Consider the following 22,162-nt stretch of genomic DNA (forward strand, 5'->3'; position numbering starts at 1 on the left):
AGCAGGAAACTTCGACCTTTACCTAGAGGAGATATCCTGATAGTTTAAGTGTTGAAAATAATAATAATCCTTCTAAATTATGTTACTGTTACAGCACTGGGAGCTGCAGAGCACAAAAAGGGGAAGAGTCCAGCTGTTGTGCAGCTGGGGAGCCGAGTCATGGGGAAGTCGTGGGCAAGAAGGTAAGATCTGGCTAGCCTTAATTCCAGAATAACTTATGTAATTCTTTGCCTGAGCCTTATACCTTGTTGAGAAAATGCTTACTGATTGGCTGGGCTATGAGAAAATGGAAAAGGCTGACACTTCTTTCTGCCGTTTGGTGCTCCTGATGCTACCTCTTCAAGCCTCCTATATAAGAGACCAAACAGTAGCTGCCTTACTCGCTGTACAGTAATTTGTCTGGCATATAACCAGAATCACAACACTCTCTAAAATAAAGACTTTCTAAACACTTTGCATTCCCCTAACGGTGGATAAATGCCCAGTTAATGCTGTAGGAGTCAGATGCATATCAACTGAATCCTGAGCAGAAATTCATGGTTATGACTCAACATATACCAATGAAAACTAGATCCTTTGAAACATGAAAACTAAAACCTGTGAAAGACTCGTTACCAAGCAAACAGTAAGCATATATTCCACCATCCCCAGCATTTTAAGGTCCAGATGGGCAAGGCATTGGGGTTTTTTTATGCTACTTTTACAGAGAATGACTCTGCAACTGAAAAAGCCTGGTATTCTAATTTACCAGCTTACTTGGGTGAGTTTCATCTGGCAACGTTTGTACTAATTTCAAAAAAAGAGATAAAAAAAGGAAGAGAAAGAGATTTATCCGCACTTCATGAGGATCCAAGCCATAAACTGAATCATACATCATTGTGTAAGCTACAGAAAGCATGCTAAAGTGACAGCCCTCAAACTAAAATATGCCTCTTCATGCTAGCAGCGTAGTTCTCAAAATAGCTTATAGGAGGGAGTCTGCACCCTCTTTCAGGTTCCCCATCCCCTTCTTCCCTCAAGTGCAGGGCCGGTTTAACAGAGCTCTGCTGGCTACACTTTCCATAGGGAACAGCCTTGTAGAAGGGGGACGGGAGACCGCCTGGCATGTTATGCTTGGGTGGAAAACCCTACGCAGCTCTACATCTACCGAACTGCAGATCTGAAGGATTTTGAGAACCAGATGAAAGCAATTCAGAGAGGTTCTACTGTCATAGGAAACTGCTGATGAGGTATCAGATCTAATGCAGAGTTTCAAATATGTAACTAGTCATATGTTACACTTTGTTATAGATAAGCCATTATCATAAAGTAGCCCTGAACTTTCCGGGAAGTCCATGGTTCTCTGGTGCTATAGGCAATAGACAAGTCTAACTTACTTAAAAAAAGTTGGAGTTTTTCAACAAAGAAAAATTACAAACAAAAAAGGCTGAGTCACAACGGTATTCCTGCTTTCTTCTTTTCTAAATGCAACCGCTATTTTTCCTTTCAAAGCGCTTGCAAACAGGTTTCACCATACTGCTGTTCTGCCAATGCTGATGACTGAACGATTCAAACAACCAAGTGACGTTTACTTTTTTACACTTTCTTATGTGTAAAGTTTCACTCATGAACTCCTTCTGTTCCATAGCAGAGCTAAGCACACACCCAGAAAATTGAGACTATCTTGCAGAGGGTTTCATAAAAATAAAACATTACAGCTTCAAGAGCCATAAAAAAAGTCTAGATTATTAACAGAGATTAAGAGCATTGCGCTGATGCAATTAGAAAAAATCCACACGTTTTGCTTTTCAGCTTGTCTTAGCCACACCATCTTACCTTCTTTAGAACCAGATATATTTTGGCTTCGCTCAGGTTTCTGTTTTATCAGTCCTGCGCTGCTAACACAGTCTTTTAATTTAAAAACAGAGTCCACCAGAAGCAGCAGGGCGATACCACCTATCCCGCTGTCAGCACGTGACAGCACATGACAGCACATGCATTAGCCAGCAATTGATTAATCCATCGGATGTTAGCTCTAACAGAATTGCTTTTTGGTGCTTCATTTCTGGTCAGGTTTTGGTTGATTTTAATTTAATTCTGGTCTAAACAGCTGTTACTTTCTCAAGCCTGCTGGTCTTCTGCCTGACAGCCGAGACTCCTTGTCACAGGACGCTAAAAGACATAACCTCCCCTCAACGTTATCAAGAAAACCAGGTAACTCAGAAAAGAAACACATCCACTGCAACCTCCCAACAACATGCACAGGAGCAGACAGGAAAAGATTACTTTTCAAAGAACCACTCACCATTTTCAGACTTCTGCAGGGAGTACTTGTAGTTGGCATTTACAGAACTACCAGATCCCATGTTCTCCAAACAGTGGTCCTAGAACGTGGCAGACTGGCCCAGTGTCACCAAAACCACGAATGAGATGCAGGAAAGACCATTCGGTCAGAATGAAAACAGCTGCAACATGTCCCACAGTGCCAAGAATCTATAATTAAACATATTAACACTTAAGATCAATGAGCAGATGGCCTATCTTGTGCCCAAGTGTGTCTTCCACCACCAGGTTTTTCCGGCTACTTTGTTGTCTTCTAGACAATCAGAGATGAGGATTTCTGCCTCGCTGTTTCAAATTTCAAGTCAGCTATATAAACAGGAATCATTTCAGCACCTTTCCTAATTGTATAAAAATAGCAGAGATTGCATATCTAGGTACTGCTAACTGTACAGCAGAGGTATAAATCAGGCATTGGTGTACTCTCACAGTGTGCTTCACATGCTGAATTTGAGGTTCCTATCTCTTAGCAATATTGCAGTGTTTGACCTGAGCCTTCATTTCAGATGCTACAATAAAATAAACTTGACTGAGTTCTGAGAGCAGATTACATTTCTGAATCCTCATGCTACCTCCCCCCTTCCTCATGCACAATTGAAGCACCTTGATGAAGGTGCTAAAATACTACTCGACTGCATGTGGGAGGCCATCGTACACGGTATAAGGAAAAAAAAAAGTTTTTAAATACTGATCAGGAACTATAGAAGTCATTAAGTTGATTCATTAACAATTAGTACATGCAGACAAATATTCATGCATACAGCCATCTGTGAAGGAGGGATGAACACACAGATGGTATTTAGACGTATTTGCAGTACCACAGCTAGAGGGGAGATAAGTCTAAAATAACAATTAGCTATCATAAGAAAATAATCAGCTTTGTTAAACACTGCTTTCCTTCACCTCGTGGATCTGCTTGAGTGTGGGAGCGTATTACACCATCAATTGCTCAGATCCTGGCCAGTATAAAAGGACAGGACAGCAGACTTTTCTAACCTCACTGCTGCAGGAAGCTCTGGTCAGAGCAAACAGATCCTATTTCAAAGCTAGGTCAAATTCTGAAATCTGTCACTTTGAGGACAACCAGAATGTCATTCAGAGTCAGACATGTTTCCTCTGAAGAAAAAAAAAAAAAAAAGCCATCATGTAGGAAAAACAAAACTCCATGCACTACTGCCAAAGCTGTCCCAGGCTGTATCGCATAAGAATCATACAGTCTTTCATTCTAACCCAGAACTGGTAGGGAACTGAGAAAGGGTGGGAAGGAAATAAACACCTGTAAAAATGTTAAGCCTGGTGCTGGCAGGAGACCACAGCTCAAAGGATTTTGAAGGGTCAGGACAGTGTGACTACAGAGGCAGTTCTCCCCAGCGGAGGGAAAAGTCCTTCTCCTTTTCTCACTTCCCGCAATGCTTTTGCCTCCTTCAATCTCCTTCCACCTAACCCACGTCTTTCCTCTCGAAATAGCTACAGATCTGCACAAACGCTAATTGAAGGAACCCGTCTGGTGTTGTATAAGGCGCACGTGCGCTGTGTTTGCTCAGGAAGATGAGCCGTACTAAGCAACATTTCAGCACGGAAAGTTTCTAAGGCAGGTGAAATGCTGAGATTCTCAACCTTGCCGGGATGCCGAATTGCACAACTGCACCTTCACAATAACTGGGTCACACAACAGGAGGATAGGTAGCAACGCTCTCAACAAAATACCAGACACTCTTGTTTTATTCTAACAAAATTGTTTCATATCAGTGTCAAAAATGGCCTGGAATCACTGCTGTATTATGCCCAATTACATCCAGTGCTTTATGGCCTTTGTGCTTAAATAATGCAGGTACTCTGGCAACTTTTCGGATTATTAACTACTCAAAGGGACAAGTGCACACAAAAACCTGAATCCCTAGCACTTAAGGCTCTTATTTGTAACCTGTACAAGGCAAATCCCATTTCAGGAAAAAACAAATTTTCAAGTGCAGAATTTCTCAGTGTAGACTTAGAACTCCCCATCTGGCTGTTCAAACAAAAATTTCTATTCAGTGACACAAATCTGAAAATTTCAGCAAGCATTAGCTATCCAGAGAAGGAATGATCCGAACGATTCGCTCTGTATCGGGAGCTGGCCTTAGAAATAATCATCCCCAAGCGCCGCCATTACTGCATTCTGGTATAATCTGGCAGGGCAGTCTGAAACAGCACGACACGGGCCCCTTTCAGATGAAAGGACACCAGAAGACACACTCGAGCTACTGATGGGAGTTCAGTCCGCGGGACCAGGTTCAAGCCAGTCCCAAGAAAAAAGCCTGAAACGTGGTTAGTGTAGACAAATGTTCCTCCACGCTGGAAGTCAACACAGCCTGCATGCCTAGCTGCAGCTTCAGCGCTGCTTAGGAACCTGACAGGACCAGCTTCAAAGGAAGAGGGACGCTTCAGCTTTTTGGAAGAGATGAGTGCCTTTAAAGATACCTTTAAAAACACAAACATGAGGAAAAAAAATCCTTTTTCGGGAACTAAACCACTTCCAGATCACTTTCTTAAAACGGAAAACAAATTTGAAGCAAGCGCTCAAGTACAGAGTTAGGTACTTTGCTTGCTTAGGATGCATTCAGGAGTACTGCCTATCTGTTTTGATAAAACGTGACCTTGGACTTGAGAGCACCTTTGGAAACACAGAATAAAACTTTTCCTTATTTCTCTCCTTTCCTGAAAAACAAACAAGCATTTGTTATTTCGACAGCCCTACTTTAAAGGTAAATTTCGTCCATCCACATCAAGGGATAGTCTAGCATTAGTGTGCCCTAGGAGCGCCTGCAGAGAGCAAGCACAGGCAACAGCTCCTAGCTGTTCATCTTGCTGTGAAAGGTCTTGTAAACAGGTCTCTCCCGAGCAATTCCTGGAGCTGTGAGCTTTTTCACTTTGTTACCCTCAGATTTTTCTGAGGGCCACAGCCTGATCAAAGGAGCACACAGCAATAAATCAGAGACTCCAAATGGGATCAAATCTGTTAAGGGTGGAACGATTGAGGAATAAATAGAGCCAGTCCAGCTGCTCAGCACATCTTATCCTTGCTCATCCACCCCTCCGCTTCCTAAAATCCTGTACCCAAGAAAAAGAAGAGGAACAGGGGCCCATAAAGACACAGCTGGGAAGACTTGATGAAGTTGAACAGCAGCATCATCTCAAATACAGGCTGTATTAAACAACCAGGTGAGACAAAATGATGCAGCTAAGGCTAAGGAACAACTGGCCACAGACTGCTCCTTTCTCATCTTCCTCTCGGCCACCATTCCCCTCCTGCAGAGACGTTGACATTCCCTCCAGTGCAGCTAGAAGGCCTCTAAAGCAGGCTTTGCCCACGCCTTCTGAGAAGCTGCAATACATGAGGCTCTCCCCTGGTATAGGCTGCTGCACGGAGCATCTGCTAGCAAACGTGCATGCTAAGTAAAGCCCGGTGAAAAAACCCGCTGTATGCACTTATACACCAGGGCAGAACTAAACCGGCACCAAAAACCTCACGGACTCAAGCCACACGTGGACATCGACAACTAACAGAACAACCAAGCTCAGGGCCTCAGTAGAAGACCGCAGACATGTAGAAAAGATGCACGTTCCCCGTGCACCAGAGTTAGCGTTCTAAAGGCAGGAGAAACATGTAATAGCCACATAAACATCCACATATCCCTCCCAAGCCAACGGATAATACGCTCATTTTTGCAACTCTTAAAACACGAGCTGCTGACTTGTTTCGCAATACCATATAATACCACATAAAATTCCTTAAAGGAAAACTCGCACAAATCCATCTGTGTCAACCCCCCCAAAACCAAGAACAAGGGAAGCCTAGGTAAATTTCCTGGCTTACCGTAAATATTACTTTAACTCCTTCAAAACCAAAGCAACTGACAGCATCTTCAATCAAATCCTACACGCTCTGTCACATCACTGAGCTTGTCCACAATTACAGACCTGCGTGGAATTTGGTGAATGAAAGGCTTCCTGCAAGGAACACTGAAGCTAACGGGAAGCTAACTCCAAAACAAGGAGGCTCCTAGGGAAGATGACACACTTCACCTATCACATGCACAACTGAATCCCCGCTAACTTGACAATTCTATAGACCTTTGGACAACTGAAGGAAGAGATGAGCAGAATCTGGAAGGCAATGAGAGAGTACAACAGACATACTGCAAGTTTACTAGGAAAAAAGTTAAAACCAGGGAAACAGAAATTTTAAGTTCTGCTAAAAGAAAACCAGCAACAATTTGTTTAAGAGCTACGGATGAATTAAGAAAAAAATAAAATACTTCTCACAAGACTAAAAGTGCTAGCTAGCACTAGGGAAAGTGATGATCCTGCCTTGCCCTCCCCGAGTAAATACCTATGTGTGTCCCACGTGTACATGAGACTCGGCACATCTCGTAGCTGGAAACGAGATGGTAAAGCTTGTTTTATTTTACACGTGCACTGACCTCTGTACCTGCACCATTATTGCAGTACCAAAAAGGAGGCTTTTCAGTAGAAAACTCCCAACTGTAGGTTTATAGAGCTTGATGTATAAAAAGGGTATTTCACCTCAAACTATGGGTGCCAAGTAACTACTTCTGAGCACAAAAAATTGTTACAAAGGAATAAAAAGAAAAATGCAACTTACCTTGCCACCAGTTTCTAATGGATTTATTAAGGTAAACACAATAGCAGCTCTCCGCTTTTTAAGTTCTTGTTTCTGTTCAGTACCCAAAGTGATCAATAATCTCAGAAGTCATTTGCTTGATTACAGATTCAGAAACTCTTCCTCAGAATCTAAATAAATCAAGTAAGCTGTTCCCTTGGGCACGCGGCAGAAAGCACCCTGTCTTTCAGCACCTGCAGCATAGAACATGCGCGCTGTTCTGCAACGAGTGCAGACCCTTCGATTTATTTACTGCACGGTTGTTTTGAGCAGCCTTAAGAATCCTCTCCCATGTGATGCTTAAGAATGGCTCCAGATCTGAAATGGATTAGGATTACTGAAGAGGATTATGAATGAGAAATGCAGTATGTCGGCCTCTCTCCTCTGAAGAGTCAGCTCTTACACACTTTCAAGTTGCCTTTTGCTAAATGCAAACTTCTGGAGGAAAAAGAATCAACGGTTTCACCTATTCCCTATGTTGGGCTGAAAAATCTTTTGAGCTTTGTAGCTAGAAATCTGTACTGCAGAAACAAAAAGATGGAAGGAGCAAGGAAAATGCATTTAACTTCGTTCTACTTAATTACTCAACAATTCTAAGTCACGAATCCAACGGGGCTTGAGAAAGCAGCAAAGCTGTTTTACTTCCCAGTCTCTAAAAAGTGGGCACGCAAAGCAGATAAAATCTCAAAGAGAAGGACCGTCAGTAAGCAATTCAAACAACTACAAATGATCCTTTCGTAAAAAACAAACAAGGTCCCAGAAAACACCCAAACCCTCCAAAACCAGTCAGCAATACATGTTAATGTTTCCAACATTATTAAGATGGCTTTATTTGAAGTATTAACTACCCTGTCTCTATTTTTATCGAATTTCAATTTGTACGCAAGAGCAGCTCAACACATTTCACAGATTAAATCATCTAGTTTGTAAGATGTGTCATTTACCACTTCCTCACTGTTTGTATTTTTAGCATGATATTAAGCTAAGCCCAGAAAGTTAGGTATCTTTCCAGTTAGCAAAACTTAAGAAGTATCCAAGTGACCAAATAGGTTTTACTTTGTTGGCAATCAGGGTGTCTGAACATTTATAAACAGATGAAATGCAAAGCTTTTTTAAGGAACAAAAGCAAATAAAAGAAAATTAGACTTCTTCAAATCTAGTTTATTTTTGTGTTTGAAAACCAAAAAACCCCTACATTTCAATAATCTGCTTTGTGGCTGGGCCTGAGCTAGTTCTGAACAGCTGATGAGACAAACAGGACAGGAGCAGACAACTGTTTCCTGAATATTCAGGGATTCAAAAAATTATACACTCCAGATCTGTTTGTACACATTGAAAACAGATACATTTGATGCAATTTATATACCACTGAGAAACTGGGCACGCCACTGCCAGAGGATAATCAGCCTGACATTGCTGAGGTCAAGACGACTATGCAAAATGACACCTGTAAGGATCCTTTTGTCTTTACTTGTGGGTGGCTGTTACATAAAGAAAACCCGCTGCAGTCGGGAGTCAGCGCCTGCTCTGTGAATTAAAGCAACGTCGTTCTGGAATCTCAAAAGATATCATGACCACTGTTATTTTACATCTTCCTCTGGGAACTCTGGTTTTTAAATTGATCACTCTGGCATATGACTGCTAACATTATTGTCCAAACTGGGTCAAGGGAAAGCTTGCAGCACGTTTATCCAGGCAGAAGTAGAGGATGCAGGTAAGTAGGTTATGACACTTAGCCAGACTCAGCACAAGGAGATAAAGGGCCCACATCTCCAGAAAGCTCTCAGGAACAGTTTGCATAACCAGCGCACAAATACTGCAGGCAACGTTGCATGTATCTGAAATGGTGCTCTGACCTCACACTGGTCATACGTTCTTCTCCCATGTAAAATTCTTACAGGAATTTTGTCCAGTGAAGAACGGGACTGCTAAGCTTTACTTGAAGTTATCTATTCATCTTGACTCTTCAAATCCTTCTGTATTTCTGGGGTGCTCTCAAGGAGTGCCTGAATTCAATATGCTGTCACAGCACAAGCAGACAAACCAACCAACCCCTCTGCACTATAGAAACTAGTTGTAAACTTGCTGTTGAAGGCCACTGTCAGGAACATAAAATGAAAACCATCCCTTTTCTAACCTCATTGCTATCCCATCACAAGCTTCTCCCATCTGTTGGGGATAAAAGCCTGCATTATGACACTTCCTAAAAGACCTCCTGATTTCCGATGAATAAAGCACCGTAATCTACAGCTATACACAGCCATCAAATACTGCAACCGGCTTCCTCGAGAGGTGGCGATGCCCCAACCCTGGCAATGTTCAAAAGGTACATGGACAACGCCCTTAACATGCTGCAATTTTGGGTCAGCCCTGAAGTGGTCAGGTGAGGGGTGTAGGCCCCTTCCAACTGAACTATTCTATTCTTGACTCCAGTCACCTTTCATAAGCTTGCTAAAACCAGCTGAAAAGCCTATGCACCAGAGAACCACAGCTGAAGGGCAGAGCAAGTGCCTGCAGTGGAATTCACACTATGGAAAGTCACATTCCTGTGTACCAACAGAATAACTTTTCTGTTGAGGAAGGTTCCACAGAGCACATCAGGACAGGGTGGCCAAACTGGTGTGGTTCAATGAAGGCTTAAACAGTACCAGGACCTGTGGCAACCCCGCTCTGCCATTACAATAGGGTTCTGCAGAGCTCTCTTCGGTCTGCCCGCTCCCCCAGGCCAGTTCTCTCTGGGCAAAGCATCTGACCCTGTTAGATTCACTATGACAAGCCCATCATGCTTTTCCCTGATCTGTGAGGACATTAGGAACAACACCACAGGTCTTCATAAATCAAGCTATCAGCTGCATATTTTTTAATTATATTCAGACCTACAGGCCACACAAAATATATTAATTTTTTTATTAGTCAGCATATAAAGTACATTTAAGTTGTACAACTCTTTCCAGAAACAGTAAAAGCAATTTTTAGCCATCAGCATCTGCTAGAACATCAGAGTAATTACAATAAAATCAAGCTTCCATTATATTTAATTAACATTATCATCTGCAACACTTAGAAAAATTGACAAGTCGTTATTTCCTGGATGGTTCACATAATTAACAAGCCAAAACAACCGTACTGCTATACTGCTTGAGAGTGATTTTGAAAGCATATGCCAGTCTTTGAAAGCTCCAGCTTTTCACTCATATTGTCTGTTGAAATAAAAAAAATGAACATAAATAAGAGAGCACAGATTTGTATGTAGCCAAGAAAGAAAAAAACTCTTCAGAACATCTAAAAGAAAGTAATTACTCTTGCTAAAATCAAATGTCCAATATAACTGCTAAAAATATCATACTAATAAGAGTTTAAAAACCTATTTGAACTGGAATGCAGTTTCTTGTGCTCCTGGCAAGACCACACCACCAGAGTTTCTTGGAATAGAAACACAGCTTATCTTTCTCAGAACACATTGAAGCTCTACCATGCGAGGCATCTTGTGAGTTCAAGCACTTTGACTTATTCTGCAAGTTCACAAGACAAAACCCTCAAAGGATGCTAATGTTCCATCACTTGTGACCAGCTGTCACAAATTAAGCTTGATCTTTCTTGGTGCCAAGTGCACCAACCCCTCTTGCTGGGATTCAGGTCACTCTGGCAGGGCTTCCTGTCATAGTCAACCACCCGGAGACATGCGAAACGTATCGCAGTAGCGGGACTGGTAAAAATAATAGCTAAACGTTCACCTTTAGGTCTCAACACCACCCACCCCTTCCTCTCTGATAAAGCACTTTTCCCAAGATAATCTCCAAGGGTTTTGCAAAGAAAGTCAATACTTAACTCGATCTCTAAAACAATAAGGGAAGGTATTTACCCAAGGTCAATAAGCAAACCAAGGGGAGAATCAGGAATTCGGACTAGGTCACCTGAGTGCCACTGCAGTGCTTTGTCCCTCAGTGACTCTTCTGCTGAAATTTTTATCCAAGTACAAGTAGCTAGGGAATACCAGCACGCTACTTACAGCTCTTCACTTCACAGTTCTGATCCATGTCTGGTACTTATCTGGAAACGCAGCGCTCATTACTGTGGTATACACTGTGTTACTGGTAGGAAAAGGGAATGAGCAGAAGAGTGAGTAGCATTCCCAAGGAAGAAGATTCTTTTCTAAAACTAGCAAAGCAGCACAATGAATTTTACTGGAAACAAACATTCTGCTTAGGTGCAGAAGGGTTAGAAAAAGTGGGCGAATGAGTGATTAAAGTGAAGGCTGCCAGTACTAAACCACTAAATTTCTTGGTACTAAACCACTACATTTTTAGTATTTTTTCCCCACTTAGTACAGCAAAGCAACCATACTTCAAAATCCATTTGATCACCGCTTTAAAAAACAAATCAGTATTGCTAATCTTAGTAGACACACAAATATCAACTCTTTTCCACATTTCCTCATATTTATAAGACAGAGAAGTAGTCCTGGTATTAACTTTGAAGAAGCTATTGCCAAGCTCTAATGCGAATGACTGATCCCAAGAGAATACTGAGCTCCATATAAAAGTAAACCAAAACACAATAACCTCTGCAAAGCTGCAAATTGTAGAACAATACTGGTATACTGTAATAAATCTCTCAAAAATCCAGTAAATGGTACCTAAAAGCTAGGTCCCCGATTACAATTTTTTTTTTTCCTTTTTACACATCAAGCAGAGCTCCAGCAGAAACTCCAGAGAAAGCCATTTGCAGTGTTAACACAAATCCAAGGGTTCCCAAAGTGAAAGGCACAAAGGACTGGGCAGAAAGTGTAGCTGTTCCCCTAAGCAGTCGTTTGTTTCACTACTACAAAGGAACTGCCCATGACCAGACTGAGCCTAACGAAGCGTAGTTTCTTGGGTAGTGGCAGCCAAAAGAGGAAGGGTGCTGTTGAAGCACAAACAGAGCACCACGTGCACAGGCAGAAAATTAAGATGGGAAACCGCAAGATATTCAGACAGACACATAGGAAAATCCTAAGGGAGTTTGTGTTGACTTTTAAGTAGCCTGAGGCAAGGCACAAGGCACCGATTAACATCTCTAAAACTAATACTTACTTGTTTAAGACTGGCTTCACTGACAACACCTGTACAGAAAGTTTGAAGAGCTGTCATTTTGGTCAATGAAGAGGGAATTAAAAAGCTATTTAGAATAATGCAAAGTCAAGGATTTCTCTTGCTGGTGTTTTGGTGGGTTTGTTTTTTTAAACAGACTATCTTACAGAAATATTTTTTAAAAGCCCTCTGAAATAAGCAATGTTTAAGTTCTCCAAACTAACATGGTAAATATCACTCATGTCTAACACTATCTGCCTGGGGTAATATTTGTAATTGTGCTTGAAATCAGGAACCAGACAAAGATGCTGGAGACAGGAATCACATCTCACTCTAACTTGGATTGGCAGACTATTACAAAATGCCTATATGCAAGGGAGTTCAGAAACATTTTAACAAACTTTATGAGTCGTAAACTCTCCAGACAGGGTTGTGCAGTCCACCTTTTTCACCACGCCCTCCTTGCACAGCTTTTCAATTCCTGACAAGAATGCAACTACACTTTGAGAAAGAATTTTAAGTCAAAGTCACAATGCAGGATTTAAAAGAAATACCTTAAAGAGCGTATCGAAATTGATGTTCTGCTGTCCAGTAGCATTGAGAGCTTTGATGGCTGGAGTTCTGTAAGAAAACACCACAATATTAAACATGCTCTAGTCTTTCAAAGGTTACAGAGAACCAATATGAAAAATTTCTCACTAAATGCCTTTACATTGAAATGCCAACATGATTGCTTTGGCCTAAAATAATCCTGAGTTCTGTGGGAGTGAACGTAGTCTCACACGGCTGAAGCTACTCTATTACTACACCATTGAGTACAGACCAACAGGGAAACTGCCAACAGCTTTTTGCATGCTACACAACCTAAAGACTGTATGATGTCTGCGAGCACTTTCCTAGAGCCATCAAATACTTTTCCCCTGTGAATCTAAATCCTTTCACTTCTACTAAACTTCACTTTATAAAGAGAAATCTTTTGTACGTGCCTTATCATTGCAATTTCTCATCTTTTATGCCATTCAATGCCACACAGACTTTCCTCTCGCATAAATTAATATCGCTCCTTACCATATCTATTCCCTTTTGAGTGGCATTACAGAACCTGACAAGCTGCCTGCTCAACAAGCTAACACCTGCTCAGAGAAGAAAACACTCAAGTCTAAGCTCTTCCCAAATACAAGTGTTGTCTCACCACAGACCTCCAAACTAAATTTACCTTCTATCATCAAAAGGAGGAGGAGTAGTCCAATGGTCATAGTTTGTCTCCACACGAAACCACCTATAACACACAAACATAAAAGCAAGCAAAAGGTGAATAAAAGTTCAAGAATCGGTGTTTCTGTATTGCCAAAAGGAAAAAACCTCCCTCAAAAGCCTCTTTCCTGTGTCTGTTGCAAGCCCAAGGGATCCCATATTGATACACATGGTAGCCTTTACCATAAACTACTGAACTCCTGCTGGCATCAGCGACAAAACTACTACTGACTACAATAAAAGCAAGATCAGACCTTTACAGAGATGATCAGAGAAAAGATTACAGCTATAGATACCATGCAGCCTGCAGCATTTAATTTGGAGTACGCTGAGCCGACAGGCCGTCCAGCTGTTGCCAAGCCAATATTTACTGGCTGACTGTAGTCACTAAGTGCCATTTTTCACCACAGGGCAACTATTTAGGATCTCCTTCATATATTAAGCTACTGATTTCACAGAATTGATACAGTTATTTTTGAGCCTTCAACCCTTCTTCTACGTTGGGTCAAAATTGATGTCTAGGTGCTAAATTTACTGGCACAATACTTGACAGACAGAAAGGAAAAGCCCTCAAGTCTTGTCTCCTTTGGAATCTGGCTAAAAAATGAACATATACAGATGCTTATTCTGCCCTTGACCCTCTGGGCTGCCCTAGCCTGCCAAGGCAGTGTGATTCGTTCTCAAAGAGAAGGGACTGGGTTTCATTTCAGAGGCTTTCAACCTTTCCCTGTCCAGCTGTAGGCATGAGTAAGAGATGAGCCTGGCTGTCTCAAGAAAGTTGTCTCACTAACCCTGCCTATCCCTCAGGAGGGAATATGAAAAAAAACCCCAAACCATTGTTTTCTACTTACGCTCCACCTAAAGGATCGAGAGGCCAGAGGTCGGCTGGCCCTCTTCTATTCCTCGTTATGACCATGCCTTCTTTGGGCGATACACCTCCTACAATATAGTAAACTTCAGCAATGATGGGAATGCCCGCTAGTCTGAGAACAGCTGACTGGAAGTCCTCAGCTCTGCTCAGGGTCTAATGCAAAAAGGAGATCACAATGAAACAAAGATCACAGAGCACAGTCAAGCACAGAAACGAGCACTGGGACATCTTGAAAAGAAGAAAAGGTCCAGCTTTTTTCAAAATGGCAACTGACTGTCAAGCGCTACTTGAAAATATTTCTCTGAAAATAGTTTCCCAAACTGACTAGCATATGAACATGAAATGTGTATGACTAGTAAATTAACTCATTAATCCCTGCTTTGCAAATATTCAAATAAAACAGTAAATACACACACACACACGTACACATATGTACAGGTTGAAAAGTGAAAAAAGCTCTATGTGCTGCCATTCAAAAGGCACAGGCATGTCCATACTCTCCAAATTCCATCCTCAGCAAACCTTTCAATGTGAACAATAGGATAGATGAAGGGTAGGAAAAACCCACTCCACATCTGTGTCCTGCCAGTGGTTTAAGAGCACTCTGGTCAAACAATGGAGAGTAAAGCAGAGGCATTGCTTACAGGTGACTAACTTAGCATCAACTGGCAGTTCCGCCACAGCCTATGTGGCTGCTATTTTCAGGCTTCAGGCCAGAACCTACTGAAGTACATCTTTAAAAATCAATGTTGCGCAGGAACTAGAAACAAATATGGAGAACACATATCAAACAAGATTGTTCGGAAAGATGGGGAAAGTCCTGGAGGAAAATTAATTATTTCTGACAGCAACACCGCAGCCAGGAGATTCGAGTCACAGCCTCAAGTCACATCTCAAACTCAAAAAATAGAAACAATTAAGTCTCCCAAAAGATGTTCCAGTTCTGCAGGGAGTTTTACCTACAAACCGTATCATTCATGTTCACTGTCATTCATGAATCTGAGAAGCAGCAGATCTGTTTTACCTTAGCAGTAGTCTAACACTAGATTGATAAATGGTGCTATACAAAATACCAATTTATCTGCTGCCACTCACCAGTGAGCTCTGCATTTTTAGTACAGTAACATATCAAACATAGTATAAAATAACCACCGAGTCAGATATTAACCACGCCTGAATTTGTTGAATTACAAATCACAGCTACCTGAAATACTCCCTGGCAAGGAAGTCTTTGCACAGCTTCTTAAAGACTTTTGGCATTGATTAAAGATTGTCCCCCCTAAAGGACTGGAATTGCCGCTCTCATACACATTGCTGACAATTTGGGGAAAATACCTATCCCCTCTTATGAAATGCACTTACTTATCAATTTACTTAATTTTATGTGCATCTAGAAGTTGGAACATCACATTTACCAGGAGTTTGTAAGTACAAATAACATCACTGTGAAGTAAGAGAAAATAACTCAGTGCACTTACGTCTCGGACAAGCCAGCTGACAGGGTAATTGCGATTTAGAAAAGCAGCTATTGCATTTTCCCACCATCTACCACCCTCTGGGAAAGAAAGAAAAATTACTTTACATGTATGTTGCATACATTCTGTGAAATCTATCCTTCCGCCTTCCTTTCTTTCCCACATCCCATCTCTAGCTCCGCAATCTTTCCCTCCTCTGCATTACAGAAGATCAGTGTGATGAATTCTTTAATTCTATATAACTATACCTGTATCGTAAAAACACCCAAGTTAGGCAGCTTATCCCCAACGGATAAAGCACACACCATCTCAAAGTAATCGGAGCCTCTCTGCCATCTGGAGTTTATCAACACTGCTTACAACACTGAATGCTGATAGCACTCCTTCTCTTTTGTATTACTTTACTGATAGCTATACGTAAAAATGCAGGATCTGCTGCATAACCATGCTAACACACCCTGGCAAGGCTTCATTTTACAACATTTGTCTTCCAAATGATCAGTTTTCTATATCATTAAATTTGGATATTGAAGTACCTCAGAAAGCTAAATTCCCAGTGAAACAGGGCAGCTACATATCTGCATAAAATGTCGACATTTCAGGAGCAGGGCTAACAAAGAGCATAACATCTAGCTGAAACTACAGGTGAAATATAAATAGACAACGTAATCCCAACTGAAGTTCAACCAGGGCAGCTGGATTAACACCCTTGCTTTCCAGAAAGCGTCTCAGACCAGTAATGACAGGAACAATCATTATCTTAGCCAGAGGATGCCATAAAATGGTAGGGGGTCTGAAGTACGGTGGGCAATAAAGACGACAGTGTTCAGCACCCTACAGACAATACACAGTAGCTCTGAGAACATGCCAGTGCTAGCCCTTTCCATCAAAAACGATCACGTTCCTTTCAGTATTGGTAACTTGCTAGCTGCTCGGTTTTTAAACCATTTTTATTCATAGCTGAATGATAAGCAACAGAAAGTCAACGGTGACTGTAACAGGGACTAGGACTTTGTAACACACATTCCCAAAAGGATTGCAGGTCTATTCATACAATATAGTAGTCTATATCTGTCAGCTCGAGTACTAGCATTAACCACCTCGTTATTCATCTTACTGAAATATTACATAACACAGGAAGAATTACACAGAAATCACAAAACAGCTAAAAAAGAGGTAGTGATGGTGTTTGTGTTACTGGACAACATCAGGAGCACTAAGAAAAACAGAAGGTCAAGTTTGTAATTATTCATATGCCAAAACCAGAAAAAGCAAGCAGAAACAATATGCTTGTCACTTGATAGACCTTCACCCTAGTTTCAAGTCAGCCCCCTCTCCAGCTACAGTTCACATGCTGGTTTCCCCACATTTTTAGTTCAGTGGTACAGTGACAGATAAAGCAGCAAGCAGTCAGCAACAGCTGATTTACACAGCATGTGTTGAATGTATTACTGTTTATAGTTAAAAAGTGATTGAAGTCAAGGCGGATGACAGCACATCAGCTCCTCATGGACAAGAGGGGCCCATCCATCACACGCAGAAGTCTGATTCCTCTATCAGAACACTTGATTCCTCTATCAGAACACTTGATTCCTCTATCAGAACCGGGAGAACAGAACAGGTTTGTGCACGGACTAAAACCGCCTCGACTGTTGTCTCAGATGATCCTTATACTGAGGGCTGAGACACACTGCTGAGAAACAGCAGGGAGAACAGGACAGCACTGGGTTTGTCCCCAGACTGGGCCTGGTCACAGACATAGGACTTTGGTCTGCAAGATTTTCTAAATAAAGCCTTTTACAAAGACTCAATATATTTAAGAATTTATTTCCAAGCTCATGTTAGTAAGAACTAAAAGTAGCTTGCATCTCAATAGCAGCCCATGATGCTCCAGTTCTGAAAGGATTAAGTAACTACACTAGTATCAGAGGCAGGCTCTTAAAAAACAAATATGACTGTAAACTGTGGTAGGAATCGAGTGGATGCAACAAGGCAGCGTTAACAAAGGGACAAGGAATCAAAAGGTGCATGGGCTCTATAGCAGAATCCCTACTCAGAGATAATGATTATGTTTGTAACATACGTAATCTTTTAACATCTAAAAAAATTTCAAACCCAGAAGAGACTCTAATTAAAAGATTGCTCTATAGCAGAATCCCTACTCAGAGATAATCATTATGTTTGTAACATATACGTAATCTTTTAACATCTAAAAATATTTCAAACCCAGAAGAGACTCTAATTAAAAGATTAAGAGGAAAAATTGCTTACCACAATCACAAGGGAAAAATAAACAGTTATTTTAGATGTTGGTTCCAACTTGGGACTACATTGGTGCTAGTTCTAACACACACAGCTAATTAACAACAGCAACAAGTATCTACCTCTTAAAAAGAAAAGGAAAAAGAGAGGGGGAAGGGATGAAAGAGGCAAACCCAGGCTCTGAGTTGGACATAACTATCAAGATCTGTGAAACTGAAGCGCTGATGGAAAAGGCAGTGACCCTTCCTCTGCCTTCCCAAGCATTCCAAGCCCTTGTATTACCAAATCTTAGTTCTTGATGACGTCTCTCAACTTTCCTCTACTACCAGATCTTTGCTCGGCTGCCTTTCCAGTATGCCCACGCATTCTCTCGGCCCTGCTGCCTTTCCCCTAGATCTCTCAGCCTTAGGCTTGTCTTCCCATCCTCTCTTTCCAGCTGTCTTATGGGGACAAAGACACATGGAATACAGAGGAAGGGACAGAGAACTAGGAAAGCAGCCTTTTATTTGCTATACATGACTACATCTTTTTCTCTCAACTCCTACTCTGTCATCTCCAAGCCTGTCTCTTGACCAGACCACATAAATTTGTCTCTTAAGGCTTTCCCCAAGATACTCTGTCTCCTTTTGACACTTTTTCAAGCTCAGATGACACTGTGCTGACAAACAAAGGCCTTTTTCCTATGCAGCAGCCAAAAACTGGCAAGCAGGCATGCTTTCACCCCCGAGTCATTCCATTTCAGCTCCTTCCTGGCAGCCTTAATAGTATTTTTCCCCTCTGGGAAAGTGTGAGAGAAGGGCCAGAGCAGGCAACTGTCAACTGAAATAGCGTACGTAACGTCAAGTGTGGAAGACCGGTTTCTTTTACCTCGTTCATCACCGGAGATCGTGAACTTGTGTGGACTTTGTCCAGTCCATAAGCCTACGTAACCAAGAAACGTGGTACCTTGATATGCTATCTGAAACCAGGAAACAGGCAGTATTTTAGCATTCTGGAACAGAGCACAACTTATAAAATAGGCAGCATTCTGAAGCAGCATGCTGTACTTCTTCCTGTGACTTTCATACCGAAGTTGCTATAAAACACTGTGCCTTAAATTACAGTAAAACCTGCCAAGTAAATTATAAATAGACTCTGAGGACAAAATTTACTGCAATTAAATTGTGAATGATCACCAACTGCTACAAAAGTTTTGCTCAAGTTAGCAAGCACTCAAGCAAGAAACAAAGAATTCTCCACTTGCAAAAGGGACTAATGAACATTAAAAAAAAATCACACTAATGAGGACTGTGCTAGCAACTAGTTCATTTTTGGAATTCTTCATCCCACACACATAGAGGTCACAAAAATTAACAAGGCCTTAGAAAAAAGCCTTGGAATCAGTCCCTAGCAAAACTGATTTATTTTCTATGTTCTCTAGGGTTTTTTTTTCTTAATATCTCAACGTTTCCTTCTCTGAACACCTCTTCCAAACAATGACCTGGATAGACTGGATTATGCAGTTCTATTTGTTCCAGTTTGTCACCACAAACCAGATGTCTAGGAAGCGAAGAAAAGCCAGCATCCATCCCATATTCCTAGAGTGAGTGATTGCAACGTGCCCTAATAATCCAGCAAACTTGGGATGGGAGCCACATTCCTACACTAAACCCCCACTGGCTACGCCACTGTACAACCATACCCCGTTCCTTCAGGGAACACCCCCCAGCCACGTCAACTGCAGATCATACCTGCCCACTTTTTATGAACCGCACATCAATTGTAATCTTGCTTAATAGATCGACAAAATCGTAATCCAGGTTCCGCCCGTGGTAAATATTTCCTTTGGCATCCTGAGCAACAATGCTAGTACAGAACCTTCAAAAAGAAAAAGGAGAAAGAATGATTTAAGAAAAAGCTATGACAACGCTTTCGATACTATAGCTGAACTAGCTCAACATTTCAAGAGGAGTAACAGAGTTCATCTTCTGCAAAGTATTCTCCTAATGTAAACATACAAACAGGAGTTCGCATTGTATCATTAACACTTACGCTTCTCAACCTGAGAGAGTAGTCTCATCCTATACTTTTTACTGAAGCTCCTTACAGGTTTTAATTTTAAATTGCAAAAAAAAAAAAAAGGGGGGGGGGGGGGGGGACTGAAGCCCTGCATAACTACCCATCACTACAGTGTCCTCTTTGAGTTATACACAATATCCATAAGGGAAAGTAGTTTCCCACAGAGTCTAACATACTGAACTGTACAATACTTACCAGGTCCCACCTGGCTCAGAAAGTCAAAAGCCGCACTACTGTCTGCACCAGGACAGGTATTACAGACCAGGTAGGAAGCAGCATTTCCACTTGGGAAAAAGTTTCATTATTTCATTCTACTACTTTTCTAAATCAAGATGAAAAGCCAGCATCTAAAAGTGTCCACAAAGTATCAGTCCGAAACTTTCTGGACTTCGTTTTGACAATTATCAATTATTTCACTTCAATTTGGACCCCGTTTATATTTATAAACACAACTAGATTAGAAGTTCTAAGTCCTTTCAAACTGAAACATCAGTTGTTGAAGCATCAGCCATTTGAACAAGAGACTAACCTCTAGAAAAGGGAGTTGGCTGAAATTCCTTTTTTAGTAACAGTTTCAGTTTCATTGAAACAGGCTTTTTTTATCAAGTATATTGAATTAGCAGGGAATTAAAAATTTATTTTCTCTGGAGTTAAAAGTTTGTCATTCCAGTGATGCATAGTACTGCCTTGCAAAACTGTAACGGTGAAAAATTTTGCAGACAAGTAGTTTTTTCCCCAGTTGATGTTTTTTCTTTAGTATTATTAGAGCTAAGAAACTTAAAATTTCATGGGCCTTACCAGAGCTCAGAACGTTCAGTGTCCTCTGTGAAATACTAAGGAAGCTACCCTTTAAAGGACTATCTTACCCGGTATTAATCCTTATTAAAAAAACACCACCTTAACCAAACACCACACATTAAGAAAAAGAATAATCAAAAAGCATGCAAGTGGCTGCGTGCCTCTGCTGTTTATTAAAACCTATAGAGAGCCACGTTTTCAGGATCCTCACAGGCAACATCAAGCGTTTGTTATCCTCCTACACATGCTTCTAGGGCAAAAAAAGACAACTGAACGGAGTATTTTTTCCAGTGAGGTTTTGTTTGCTGCCATAAAGATACGTTGTCCCTTTTCCCTCGTGCAAATCAAAAAGTTGCATTATACAGTCGTTGTGAACATTCATCTAGATGATGGTTTGGAAGCAACTTTATCTCAAGTGAGCGGTTAAAATAATTAGATTGCAACTAATTCTTCTAGTTTCCCTTCTGGGGAATACAACAATTTAGACAAGAGAGCACATTATATCATCTTTGAAGAGAAATGAACCCAAATACTTTGAATGGACAGCCCTTACTTATGAGCAGAAATTACTTTCATACTTTTATACATTTATACAGATGTACACACCCAAAACGTTACAGCTTTATGTTACCTTTCTTAACAAAATAAAAATATTTTTCTTGGTCTCTCGTTCAATTCAGGATACAAACTGCCTAATGAGAATGAAACCTTCCAGCTGAGCATATGACATGGTACAAGAAGGAACAGTGCCAATACCTGCCATGTGTCTTCACCTGCCTTATTGTGCCTTCTCTCGCGCTGAACTAAAGCGAAACTCTACGTCCATTTCTACTAGATTCTGTAAGTACCAGACACTTACGCAGTAGATTCATAGGCGAAGTTAAGCAGGACTCCATCTCCAAGACTTACTCCCAGCGCTTTGCACAGTCCCCGTATTTCCCCCGCAAAGGGTTGCGGCATAAAGAACTCCAGTTCTGCTGCTATCCGCCGAATAACTTCGTGGACCCATTTTGGTACACGTTCACTGCAAAGTACACTCAAGGCATTAGCTAAGAGACAAAAAGGTTTGCAACTTACACCTGGCAGTCAGATACTCGAGGAGCCCGCCGCATTTCCAATCGGCCTGTCCCTGCTGGTGCTGAGCATCAATTAGCAGCCTCTCCCGTGCTCTATCCAGCATCCCTACATCCCGTCTCTCACCGAACGACAGGTTCCTAAGCATTATACCTAATGCCATACGCCTGGTGTTCGGGTTGACGCTCAAAAAGCCCCTTTATTTGTGAGTTCGGAGAGCTTCAGCAGCCCTGCAGCATCACTTGGCCCTTCATGCAGGCCCCGCAGCAGCGGGGCTGGCAGGGAGAGGAGGAGGGCTCCGCGGCGCCGGGGCGGGGGG

General features: G+C 41.5%; 1 protein-coding gene across 5 annotated transcripts in view; it reads right to left on the reverse strand.

Annotated features, from left to right (window-relative positions):
- The window catches only part of NAAA (N-acylethanolamine acid amidase), a 24,792-nt gene extending 2,686 nt beyond the window's left edge, over positions 1–22,106 (reverse strand). Inside the window, exons 1-11 of one of the 5 annotated variants that reach the window (XR_004841842.1) lie at positions 21,629–22,106; positions 19,644–19,770; positions 18,781–18,871; positions 15,655–15,731; positions 14,157–14,329; positions 13,268–13,330; positions 12,606–12,672; positions 12,055–12,083; positions 10,992–11,073; positions 6,965–10,182; positions 2,190–2,472 (exon numbers count right to left, since the gene is read on the reverse strand). Coding sequence is in view for 2 of the 5 variants with exons in the window: in XM_035893111.1 (XP_035749004.1) it covers positions 10,998–11,073; positions 12,055–12,083; positions 12,606–12,672; positions 13,268–13,330; positions 14,157–14,329; positions 15,655–15,731; positions 18,781–18,871; positions 19,644–19,770; positions 21,629–21,729 (804 nt within the window). In the remaining 3 variants the exon portion in view is untranslated. Of the gene's footprint in view, positions 1–2,189; positions 10,183–10,991; positions 11,074–12,054; positions 12,084–12,605; positions 12,673–13,267; positions 13,331–14,156; positions 14,330–15,654; positions 15,732–18,780; positions 18,872–19,643; positions 19,771–21,628 lie in introns of those variants that run through there. The other 4 variants (XR_004841841.1, XM_035893111.1, XM_009637573.2 and 1 more) reach the window with 4 other exon arrangements.
- Between the last annotated feature and the right edge of the window lie 56 nt (positions 22,107–22,162).

Source organism: Egretta garzetta, unplaced genomic scaffold (genome assembly GCF_000687185.1).
Source record: "Egretta garzetta isolate BGI_Z169 unplaced genomic scaffold, ASM68718v1 scaffold224, whole genome shotgun sequence".
Classification (NCBI taxonomy): domain Eukaryota; kingdom Metazoa; phylum Chordata; class Aves; order Pelecaniformes; family Ardeidae; genus Egretta; species Egretta garzetta.